Source organism: Megascapheus bottae, chromosome 18 (assembly GCF_031878675.1).
Source record: "Megascapheus bottae isolate mThoBot1 chromosome 18, mThoBot2.hap1, whole genome shotgun sequence".
NCBI classification, from domain to species: domain Eukaryota; kingdom Metazoa; phylum Chordata; class Mammalia; order Rodentia; family Geomyidae; genus Megascapheus; species Megascapheus bottae.
This window is the reverse complement of record NC_143526.1, coordinates 10,820,237-10,833,100: the sequence shown is the minus strand read 5'-3', so window position 1 is coordinate 10,833,100 and position 12,864 is coordinate 10,820,237. Positions and strand designations below refer to the sequence as shown.

Genomic DNA, 12,864 nt, shown 5'->3' with positions numbered 1-12,864 from the left:
TAAGGAAAGATAGGAGGAAGAAGAAAAGAAAAGGAAGGAAAAAGAAATAAGAAAAAGAAAAGAAAAGGAAGGAAGGAAGGGAGGGAGGAAGGAAAGATGAGTATGCCAGCCTGAAGGCTAAAATGCTTTAGATATTCCAAACTAATGAGGGCAGCAGTGTTGATGTGCACACAGATTAGGAAGGAGGGCCTTGCAAAGCAAAAACACCACACAATGTTTATTTTTAAAGAATAAATACATGGCAAAGGAAATACAGGAAAGGAAACATTCATCAAATCATGAAAGTGCTTTCAAACATAAATTTCCAAAAGATCAAGAAGCCTGCCCTGCCCTTTAGACATTGTCCAGATGAACCATGTTCAAGACTACTTCAAAAAGGGACTGAATATAGCTTTCTCTACTGTTTATAAACTCCAATACGCAGAGGCTACCAAAAAGACATTGCAAGCACAAATCATTTACCTGATACCAAAACTGAAATGCCCAAGGTCAAGTTCAAAGAAAAGGTACTGTATAATTCATCCATATGTCTGTATAGAATTTTCACCACAAAGATGTTTGATTCTTCTGGAAATTAAAAGAAATGGACATTTTCTGCTGGGTATGCTAGCACATACCTGTCACCCCAATACTTAGGACACTGAGGCAGGAAGATCAAGAGTTTGAGACTAGCCTGTGTCTATAGTGAGATCTTATCTCATAAAAAGCAACAAGGGCCGTGAGCATGGCCTAGTGGTCGAGTGTTTATCTAGCATGCACAAAGCCCTGGGTTCAATTCCTCAGTACCACATACACTGAAAAAAAGCTGGAAGTGGTGCTGTGGCTCAAGTAGCAGAGTGCTGTCCTTGAGAAAACTCAAGGACAATGGCCAAGCCTTGAGTTCAAGCCCCTGACTGGCAAAAGAAGAAGAAGAAGAAGAAGAAGAAGAAGAAGAAGAAGAAGAAGAAGAAGAAGAAGAAGAAGAAGGAGGAGGAGGAGGAGGAGGAGGAGGAGGAGGAGGAGGAGGAGGAGGAGGAGGAGGAGGAGGAGGAGGAGGGGAAGAAGGAGAAGAAGGAGAAGGAGAAGAAGAAGAAGAAGAAGAAGAAGAAGAAGAAGAAGAAGAAGAAGAAGAAGAAGAAGGAGGAGGAGGAGGAGGAGGAGGAGGAGGAGGAGGAGGAGGAGGAGGAGGAAAGAAGGAGAAGAAGAAGAAGAAGAAGAAGAAGAAGAAGAAGAAGAAGAAGAAGAAGAAGAGGAGGAGGAGGAGGAGGAGGAGGAGGAGGAGGAGGAGGAGGAGGAAAGAAGGAGAACAAGGAGAAGAAGAAGAAGGAGGAGGAGGAGGAAAGAAGGAGAAGAAGGAGAAGAAGAAGAAGAAGAAGAAGAAGAAGAAGAAGAAGAAGAAGAAGAAGAAGGAGGAGGAGGAGGAGGAGGAGGAGGAGGAGGAGGAGGAGGAGGAGGAGGAGGAGGAGGAGGAGGAGAAAAGCAACAGCAACAGTGATGTATGTATGTACGTACGTATATATTTTTGCTCCAGTACTAGGGCTCTAATACAGGACCTCACTTGGGTTTTTTACTCAAGACTGGCACTCTGTCACTTCCAGGTTTTTGCTGGTTAATTGTGGTGATAAAAGCCTCTCAGACTTTTCTGCCCAAGCTGACTTCAAACCTTGATCCTCAGATCTCAGTCTCCTAAGTAGGTAGGATTATAGGTGCTTGGCTTGTATGTTGTAATCTAGAGTAAGATGGCAGGCCTGACCTCTGTGTATTCCAAATAATATTCAGCAGTAAAAATGCCTTTTGAACTTCAGATCCTTCCTGCTCAAGTGCTACACAAAAGGATTCACTCTTTTGCACCAAATGAATGATTTGAGTGCCTTTAAGGAATGGTTTCCATTCTGAAATGAAATGGAATTTTCCCTAAGTCATTCATTCACCCTGTTCGAGCAAGAAGACCCATGCTTTATCCTGACACCATAAGATGAAAATGAAACTGAAAATATTTGTCTTAGACCACTTTTGTCTTTTGAAAAACACCAATGAGAAATAATGCACATTTACAACCTTTGTAGGTGGGACCTGGAGGGGGCGGGTCTCATAAGTCTCCCGCCTTCTCAGACTGACGCCCCTCCAGCCCAGTGGCATGGGCGTACCCTTGAGCACCAGCTCCTGGATATACTTTCTTGGTTTCCTGCCGAGCAGAACTGGAGAGATCAATGGCCTCTTCCAAGCCGTTCTCAGGCCTCCCCTGGTCTGAGCCTCTTTGAGATCCACCCTGGCTCTCACCAGAACCTTCTTTTAGGGGATCAGAGCCCCAGAGTCCTGCCAATTTGTCTCCACTTCCTGATTTCCTTATCATTCCCGTAGATTTTTTATGCATACCTTACAATAAAATAAAAGAGAAAGAAAAGATGAAAATAGATTAAAATTAAAATTCCCTGTGATGATCCTTTAAATACCCCTGGAATTGTCCTCATCAGGCTTGTCTCTTGGGCCTACAGAAATGACAGATAGGTAGGGTTGAAAAATCTCTGTCTGCCAGGTGGCAGCTTTTGTTTGGATTTGCTTGGCATTTGTTTGTGGAACATTGAGTCCATTTATTTGGCATTCTGTAGGTGCCAACTAGTTTTCCTCCCTATGTGCTTATATAATCCTAGATACTTGAGCTTGGCTATCTAGCCCAAATTCTCTCTAGTCTCTTCAGTCTTTAGGGCAAAATCAAGATTGTATCAACCACTGGTGTCTCTGGTTCTCAGCATGGTGCCTGAAAAGTAGACGTTCAAATATCACTTGCTGAACAAAGCTGCCAGCTCCTTCTTGAGCTAATATACTGCCAGGATCTAGGATCCATCTAACTAAGGGCTCCAGCTGCTTATCTGGTTACTCATTCCTCCAAAATGTGATCCTGACCAGCTGGTCTCTGGCTACAACAAACTGAACAAAAACAGTGGGCTTCCTGAGAAGGCCCAGCCCCAAAGTTGGACAGGTTAGATATTATTTCAGCAGAGAAAACCCAAGGAAGAGAAAAACTTCAGAGGCTAGGCACTGATGGCTCACACCGTAATCTTAGCTCTTCAGGAGGTTGAGATCTAAGGGTCATAGTTCAAAGCCAGCGTAGGCAGGTAAGTCCATGAAACTCTTATTTCCAATTAACCATCAGAAAACTGGAAGTGATGCTATGGCTCAAAGTGGTAGACTGCTAATCTTGAACAAAAATTTCTCAGGAGCAGCAAGCATCCAGACCCTGAGTTCAAGCCCCACGAGAGAGAGAGAGAGAGAGAGAGAGAGAGAGAGAGAGAGAGAGAGAGAGAGAGAGAGAGAGAGAGAGAGAGAGAGAGAAACTTCAGAGAAGATTGTTAATGGCAGAACCAGAACTAGGAACTGTACTCTTTATTCAAAGTAAATGATAGTGGTAGGTTTTCATGGTTCATTATTGCCTTTTTTATTATCTGTGTCCTAAATTGATGGTTTCTAGTTTTCTAATAGCATCCCACACTTGGGAAACATTACATTAAACATAATCCAAGAATATCATAATCAGAATATCTGAAATTCTAAGACATGTTCACTAACACAAATACCCTAATGGGGTTTTCTATCCTTCAATTCCAAATAGTCGATCATCTGGACATAATGAACCTTGTATTTAAATAGAAATTTGATTGTGGGATTCAGGACCTGAATCTTAGTACACTGACACAGACACAGACACAGACACAGACACACACACACACACACACACACACACACACACACACACAAACACACATTTTGCAAATGACTGCCTAAGTAAGGCTCAGTCCATCCCATCCTCAACCCCAGGGTGCTTGTCCTACCGAGGAGCCAGGGCGCACAGGAGCCACGCAGACCGCCCTCGGAGGAATTGAGCACAGAGTCCGGCAGGGGGATGCAGTGACGCACCATGGCCCCATAGAGGCCATACTCAGCCATCACACTGCTGCCACCCCAGCGCTTCTCTCGCTTGCGCCACTTGGCCCTCCGGTTTTGAAACCAGACCTGGAAGGAGACAGTAGGGCACACAAGAAGAGGCTCTGTGAAGAGGGATACTTGGAGGAGATGATTAGTCCCAGGATGCTTCTAATAAGGGCCACAGAAAGGAAGTCGATCAAGCTCTAGGCATAGCCACAGGAATTCAGCCTGCAGTCAATGGGTCAGGAATGAAAAATAGGAAGAAATTATTTTCACCACATTGTATAAAGAGACCTAAGACAGCATTTCCTAATTGTTCTCATTGATTGGAAAGAGTCCCCTGGGGTATTGGCCTCTTCCAGTCCTCGGTTGTTGAATTGCTTATATTTTCCATGAAGAATATTAGGTTAATAAAAGAATACTTTTGAGATCAGGGTACATGTGGCTCATACTTTTAATCCTAGCTACTCAGGAGGCTGAGATCTGAGGAGCGTGGTTCAAAGCCAGCCCTCGCAGGAAAGTCCTTGAGACTCTTATAGCCAATTAACTATCAAAAAGCTCAAAGTGGAGTTGTGCATCAAGTAGTAAAGTGCTAGCTTTGAGGAAAAAGAAAGTTTAGAAAAAGTATTCCAGTCCTAAATTCAAGTCCCAGGAGTGGCACCTAAATAAATAACTACATAAATACATAAATAAATAGAAAATTATTGGATAGGCATAACTATTATAAGAAGAATGCATTAGTGGCCAATTCAAGAAGGGAAAAGGTACAACATTCTCTCTGTGTGTAACCATACATATGTGCACTCATACTTAGCATGTGCACATGAGTTTTCAGGGCTAGACAGACATAGGCTTTGAAGAACAGGTGTTGAAAGGTTGTGTTTGGCTGTATAATGATTACTTTGAGGATTTTAGGTGTAGAAATAGTCATGTTTCACATTGGTATAGTTTTGTGAAATGTCTAGCACACATATTGTATAATTTTTGAGAATGCTTTAATAATGAAGTGGTGCCAGTGGCTCATACCTGTAATCAGGAGGCTGAGATCTAAGGATAGCAGTTTGAAACCAGCCCGGAAAGACCTGAGACTCTTATCTTCAACTTAACCAACAAAAAAAAAAACAGAACTGGAGATGTGGCTAAGTGGTAGAACATCACCCTTGACCCCCCAAAAAATGGCAAGGAAGAGTAGCCAGGCCTTGAGTTTAAGTCCCACAAAATATAATGATAATAATAATATCATAATTATAATAATATAATACATAAATGAAAGGTTTAAAAGTATAAGGAGCAGAGTGATCCCTATGACATCTTTAGCCAAGCGACTGTCCATTTTTAAGCTAAAGAATATATTGGTTTATTTAGAAGTCTCTTTTGGGTTGGCTTAATGTGGGTAGGAATGACATGTTATTCAAAATCTTTGGGAAGGAGAAAGGGGACCCCAGACAGACACCTGTATTCGATCTTCAGGGAGCTCCGTTTTCATAGCCAGCATTTCCCGGGCATACACGTCAGGATAGTGGGCTTCACTGAATGCCTTCTCCAACTCTTCCAGCTGGTGAGCAGTGAAAACTGTCCTGTAGGGAGCCAGAAATAGGGCATGTGCCCACAGGGACTGTCAAGCTGCCAAGCCTAAGGACCACTACCTCCCTCCCTCCCCTGCTATCCTTACCCCCAAAGCTATTCTGACCACTGGATGACCCACCTATGAAAAAGAAAATCTAAAGTCTCTGCAAAACTCAGAAGTTTGACTCAAAGATGACAGTTTTCACTCTCTCAGGTTATGCGTACGTGTGCGTGTGTATGAATGTATGCCAAGGAAATGAACTCAGGACTTTGTGCATAAGCTGCATCCCCAGCCCTCAGCCCCTAATTCCATCGATTCATTCTGACAAGACCCATTTTAAAGAACCACAAAATTGTGTCATTAAAGTGGTACAAAGATGGTTTTGCAGCCTCCTGGGAATTGCTATGTTTTTCTTTGCAAATGGCTGTTGTGGTCTTCTCACTGCCAACAAGGAATTCGCTAGGCCTGCCATAACCCAGAGCCAGAATGTTCCCAGATGTTCTCTCCCTAGACAGGGGGGTGGTATGTGAGGAACAGTGTCAAAGAGGACTACCCAGTCTTTTCTATACCTGTGTCTCCGCTTCTTCCTCTTGGCTAGTGTAGGGGAAACTTTCAGGTCACTCCTGTCTTCAGGACTATCCTCATCTGTTAACACAAGAAAAGGAGAACTGTAAAGATGAGCACCTGGGACTTGAGCTCAGGACCTAAGCACTGTCCTTGGGCTTTCTCAAGGCTAGAGCTCTACCACTTGAACCATAGCACCACTTCCAGCTTTTTAAGTATGTGGTACTGAGGAATTGAACCAGGTCTTTGTGCATGCTGGGCAAACACTCTTCCACTAGGCCAAACTCCAGGCCCCAAGATGAACACATTTTTTAAACTTAATTTCCTAGATTTCAATATGAGAGTTGAAGCTGCCAGCCTGTTAGGCATACATTTAGCAGTAAAAGCTACAACTTTTAGCTGCCCCAGGATCTAGGCACTATATGGTGCTTAACATTGCTATGCCATATCTCAATTATTCTGCAAACCAACCAACCAACCAACCAACAACACCAAGGTAGCTGCTATTATGACTATTACCCTTCTCTCATAGGTGACAAAACAGTCCAGGAAAAGAAATCAAATAAATTGTCCAAAATCACACAGAGAACAAATAGTGATATTGGAATTCAAATCTCAGGTTCTGTGAAATCAAAGTTACATGGCCACTTTATGCCCTTTTTCTACACTCCACACATGAATTCATCTACTTCTCTCTTTCTTCCACGTCATCTTAACTTCCATATCAACCTTTCTCAAAGGCAAAGCTGAGGCTTGTGATACCCCAGTCTTCATCAGAACATCCATGCTCTGGTGTCCCATTCCACACTCTCTAGAGGTAGGGCCCAGGAAACTTATTCCTGCCAAGTGTGCTCAGACCATGTGTAGATATACCAGAAAATTTAAGAACCACTCTACTAATCCAGATGTTGGCTTCTCATGCCTGTAATCCTAGCTACTTAAGGGACTGAGATATGAAGATTGGAGCTCAAAACCAGGCTCTGTGGGAAAGTCCACTGAGACTCTTATCTCTGATTAACCAGCAAAAAACTAGAAAGTAGAGGCACGAGTCAAATATGGTAGATCATTAGCCTTGAGCAAATAGAAGCTAATGGACAGTGTGTGAGCATACACACACACACACACACACACACACACACACACACACACCTACTCTACTGTGCATGGCTCTTTTATATCTATGATCCAAATAGAAAGGTTAGAAAAATGAACTATGGTCAGATTCATGATGGTTCAATTGCCTCAAAAGATTTAAAACAGAATAAATCAAAGCAAAACTACTAAAGTAATGCTAGTTTTTCCTCCTACATCAATTAGTTCACCATAGAATTGTGTATCTGCACAATCCAGTAGCCTTTAGACATATGAGGTTATTGGATGCATAGAAAGAGGCTATTCAGACTGAGACTGTCCATAAATACAAAATGCTCAGCAGAGCTAGAAATTTTAGTGCCCTTCAAAGTAAAATAGTTTCATACCGATTGCATGGAAATACTCCCTGCATGCAATAATGGATTTAAAACAGTATTTAGGCTGACTGTAGCTCAGTAGAACTTTGCCTACCATGCCCAAAGCTCTGAGTTCCATCCCCACATCACCAAAATAAATGTTCAAATGAATAGTTCACTGGGGCACTCTACCACTTGAGGAAGGACTCTACTTCCAGATTTTTTTGTTGGTGGTGGTTTTATTTTCTTGTTAATTGGAGGTGGCATCTTGAGGCTTTGTCTGGTTGGGGTGGCTTCACACTGATTCTCAGATCTCAGCCTCCTGAGTAGCTAGCATGACAGGTGTGAGCCTCCGTCTTTTCCCTTTTAAAGTGACAGTTTTCATCCAACTCATTTTCAATCACCCTATTCTATTTCTGTTGGATACAGCTCTAGGTCTTTGTGAAATACACTCACAGGAGAGGGCTTATTACATTCTGTCTTTCAAATTATCTATTCTCATGGAAGAAAGAACCCATTTTATGAAGACAGCCTGTGAATTTTTAGTTATTCTATCTTTCAGAGAGATTCATGAAATAAAATCATTTCAGGTCTTTATTTCTATTTGATCTATATTTATTTAGTGCTCATCGATCCCGATGCTCTGGCATGCTTTCTTTTACTTCATATCGATTTCTTTTCCTTCTTTTGGCAGTACTTACCACCAAGTTTAGGACATTGCTAGGCACATTGTACCATTTGAGCCCCATGCAAGTATATCTGTTTTCATGTACTATCTCCAAAACATAAAACACGCCTTTTGCCTTGGCTGCCTGATTGCTCTACTCTGGGTTCTACCCTATAGTTTCACTACATCTGTGTTTTCTTGTGCAATTCTCCTTTCTCTTTCCCCACATTCCCAACCTCTCATTTTGCCCTGGTACTTCTTGGAATTTAATGAATCTTCCTTTTGCACTTATCCATCTCGACATCTTTGAGGAAAGAATTAGGCTCCAAACAAAAAGCAAGCATAAAGTCCACCGACACAGAACCATGATATTTTCTTTTGGGCATGCTAGAGTTGGAAAGTACCACAACCCGGGACTCCCTCTTCAGCGGCAGAGAAGCTGGCAGATCCAGGGCTCACTGCTCCATCCTCTGCAAACACTGGCAATCCTCCCGTCCCTTTAGCAACCCCCTCACCCCATCCCTGGCCACCAGGTTCCTGCTCCAGAGATCCCAGCGGCTCCCCCGAGGCCCAGGCTCGGGCCAAGGGCTTGGGAGAGCAAGGTCATGGGGCCAGGGCTGCTAGAGCGTCCGTCGTTCCCCATTTCACCTCCCATCACCAGGTCGCATCCGGAGTTGGTGGTGAGAGTCCCCACAGTCCTCGAGAATCGGATCTCGAAGGGCAAGCAGGGATTGGAGTGGTCCAGCAAGGGGCAGGCCAAATAAATGTGCCTCCCCCAACTGGGCGTCCTCCTGGGGTCCCGATTTCCTGGAAAGAAGGGATGAAAGGGGATGGGGAGGTGCCCATGGCGTGTTACCCTCGTAGGGCTCCGAACCACCAGGACCAGAGAGGGTCAGGGTCGGGAAGCGCGGGCCTGATTACCGGACGCCGAGACGCTCTCGCTGCGCTTCTGGAGGCTCAGTGCCGGCGACGGACGGCCTGGGGCCTGCGGGGCAGCGGGCTCAGGTCCCCCGGGTGGCAGAAAGGGCACATCAGCTAGAAGCAGGCAGGGAGCCCGGGTAGCGGAGGGTGGCTGGGCGCTGAAGCCGCAGAGGAGGCCCAGGCCGAAGGGGACAGCCCCACGCGCCAAGCAGGAGCCACCGAGCCCAGATCCTGGGCTAGGTGAGGTCGGTGGGCTCTCACAGCTGGATCCGGGCCCGGGACAGGCGGGAGCCGGCAGGTCTGCTTCCAAGCCTAACAAGTCTGTGATGGCGAAGCCTCGAGGGCGCGAACCCGTGGAGGAGCTGCTCGGCACCAGGGCCTTGTTCCTGACGCGCCCATCACAAAGAGCATCCCGTCCGGTCATGATTCTCTGATTTCGCCTCCTGCTCTGATCACCTTTCCAGAGGAGGCTCAGCTCCCAAGACTCTTTATATGCCCCGCCGGGCATGGAAGGCCTGGAGGGTTCCAATCAGAGCCGGGGGGGGGGGGGGAGAGGGCGGAGGGGGGACAGAGGCTGGCGCGCGGATCCGCTGGGGATGGGGTCGCCACTCTTACTCCCCAGCCCCCCACCCCCGCCTCGGTTGCCGCCCTCCCAGCTGCAGTTCTCCGCGAGCCTCCAGCTGTCCCCCCCCACCCCACCCCACCCCCTTTCCCTGAGAGAGAGAGGGAAGCTGTCAGCCAGAATCGCTAAAAGCCACAACTTTCACAGCCCGCTGGAGCCTTACAAGTCTGCTTCCCACCCCAGGAATCCGAACCTTCTCGACATGCCCGGTAAGAGAGAGGACTTAGGTGACCCTGTCCCGAAAGAAATGCACTCTCTACTCTTATGTAACTGTAACCCCTCTGTACATCACCTTTATAATAACACTTGTTACCAATATTTTTAAAGACAAGAGGATTCCCTGGGCACGGTGGCTCATGCCTGTCATGCTAGCTAAAATTCTCAGAAAGAGCAGTTGGAAGCCAGACAGGGCAGAAAAGTAAAGTGGAGACTCCATATTCAAAAAGAACCAGCACAAAACAGAGCTGGAGGCATGACTCACATGGTAGAGCTCCAGCCTAACAAGTTAACAGAGCAAGGGACATCCCCCCCCCACACACATCACACACCTGTAGGAAACAACAGATTAAAATGACCAAGGATCGCATTTCTAAAGGACCGAGATGACCCCCATTACTGTAATGATTTCCCCGAAAAATCTCCGAGATGAAAAGAATGGAAACATTTAAATAATTCATGGCCCGTGTGCTTCCAAGTCAATTTTCCTCCTGGACTCTCAAGGCTGGACTGTAGGGACTCGCAAACTCGGCCAACTTTACGCCTCATCGCTGAGAGCCCTGAGCTCATTCTATCTAATTATAGGACTTTGAAAGGACTTGGGGGGACATCGAACCCCTTTCCTCCACTCCTTTCCACTTCCCGAGGGCCGGGCCATTCCAAGGCCACCCAGCGTGGACAGATCTGCGTGGCTTCCCGCTGAAGCGGCTGGAGTCGGGGCCAGAATCCCCTTTAAAGTGAGTCAGGCTCGCCTGGTTCTCCAGCCAGGCCTCGGCTAAACTTGCAGATTAAACAGGGGGCTTCCGATAAAGATAATTACAAGAGGCTGCGCATTAACTTTCCATTATTAAAGGAAGACCCAAATCTCCCCCCCCCCTCTCCCCGCAAGCTGTTCCCTGGATTAGCAAAACAATAACTTTCCTTTGGGATAATTGTCCTTTGAATCGCTCTGGGCTGGGGAGCTGAGGTCCCTGCTTTAGATGCCCGCGTCGTGGTATTGTGTGTTTGTGTTTGTGGTTTTGTTTTTGTTTTTATTTTTTACTCTGCCAGGAATTCCCCCCACAAAAAAATTTACCCGTAGATTTAGGAGAAGGCATCCGCTGTAAACCACCTTCCAGCTGCCCCGGCTCTCTGGCTGGCAACGTTGGCGTTTATCAATTAATTGCAGTTAAGAGAGATTCCACACATTTTGTAATCTGCAACCAGGTTAGGTGCGGCGGGACAGGTGACTGGAAGGTGGCTCCACCGGGGTCGCCTGGTTCCGCATTTCAGGAAGTCACCAAGGTGACAACACCCCAAGTAGATGGCCAGGGACCCGAAGGGACCAAAGAGGCCCAGAGTGAGCAGGGAGCCTGACCTCCGTTCCGTGCCAGGAGGAGATTTGTTTGCGGCCCCACGGGAGAGATCTTACCGATCTTGCAGAAGCGAAAAGGTGACGTTTATTAATTGGGTTTACCAGACAACAGTGACAGAAGAGATGGAGAACAAGAGCCCGGGTTGGGGGACTAAAGGGCTCAGAGATGAGAAGAGGCTGGGGGATCCCTGCAAGTCTACCACTCCCTTGACAGAAAAGAGACCTGCAGGGCGGCCCTGGGTGAGCTGGATCCTGAGGCGAGCTCCTTATCCAGTCCTGGGTATTGCGGGAACACTTTCCCGGCCTTGTCTCTAACAAATGCCTCCGGGCGCAGCGCCCACGGCGGCTCTAATCTGCATCCCCTCCCCTAACAGCTGGGAGCCACCCAGGTCCCATCGCGAGCTGGGGATCAGGTAGTGCCCCCGAGACAAAAGATGGGGACGAAGCAGCCTCAGAGGCAAGGAGGTTAGCTCCGAGTCTTTCCAGGTAGAGGGAGGAACCGATTACAGTGATTACAGTCGTTTAGGGGACGTGGCTAAGAAAAAGTGAGACGCGCCCCTCCTCGCGCCCATTCACAGTCCACGCTGCGCACAACTGGTCACGGGGACCGGTGGTTCCTTTCTGTCTCCTCCGGCTTTTCTGCAAATCTGCTGCCAGAGGCCCGCCCCAGGCCACCTCTGAGAGTGGTTTTGGGGCCCTGAAGCTATGAAAGAGTCTGGATCTGTCTTCATCAACCGGGATAATCCCGGGATTTAACTAATCAGTCAAGTTTCCCTGCTCAGCCAACCACGAAAGTGCGATCCACTTCCTAAGCCCCTGGGCTCCTTCAACTTGGCTGGACTGGGTGCTTTCTAGACCCTCCTTTTGCCCCTCCCCCATCCCCACAAATATCAGGCTTAGTCTAGTGTGGGTGATCCACACAGACACCCCTCTTCTCAAGCCACCTCAGAACCTGAGCTGGCCAACCTGGCTGCCTAACTTAATCAGACACAATAGAAATGGGATGCTCAGCGTGGAGGACTTTATATCCCCTTGGGAGTGTCTCCACAAATGAACCCCTTGGCACTGACTAGGCCTTCTGATTTCCTCCTGTTATGCCCAAATTGTGAGACGATCACCAAGAAAACCACTGAAAGCCAGACGTTTCCAAATGCAAAAGCAAGGCTTTATTCAGGGGGCTGCAGCTCAGGCCTTCTCCTACACTCCGACACAGCCCGGCTTAGGAGGAAGCCCCAAGCTGAAATTTTACAGGGCTTATGAAGGCAAAGACTACAGATTTACAGCAACTAGGGGTTTGAATAAGATAAGGTGGGGGTTAGGGACATTCCAGGGCAGCCGGTTGAGTCCTCATTAGCTGTCTTGAGGGTAGTTTTATGGCTGAGTCCTAATTAGCTATCTGAGGGTAGCTTTATGGCTTAGAAAACAAATGCTGCCAAGACATGTGAAAGGGTATCAATGTATGTGAATTAATGCACCTTCTATCTGGCAAATATCATGTAACCCTTTTACTAATTACAATAAAAAAAAAGAAATGGTGTCCCTGGAATTTAAGAGTTTTAGTTAATTTTAACACAGACAGGTCAGTTCCTGGAACTTATGGGC

General features: G+C 46.6%; 1 protein-coding gene across 1 annotated transcript; it reads right to left on the bottom strand.

The window, feature by feature from the left end:
- Positions 1-2,068: 2,068 nt before the first annotated feature.
- On the bottom strand, positions 2,069-9,494 carry Vsx1 (visual system homeobox 1). The gene is made up of 5 exons (XM_090352921.1): positions 9,071-9,494; positions 6,040-6,115; positions 5,357-5,480; positions 3,810-3,990; positions 2,069-2,355 (listed from the first exon to the last, which is right to left on the bottom strand). The coding sequence occupies exons 1-5, from the start codon at positions 9,492-9,494 to the stop codon at positions 2,069-2,071; spliced, it is 1,092 nt and encodes a 363-aa protein (XP_090209047.1).
- Between the last annotated feature and the right edge of the window lie 3,370 nt (positions 9,495-12,864).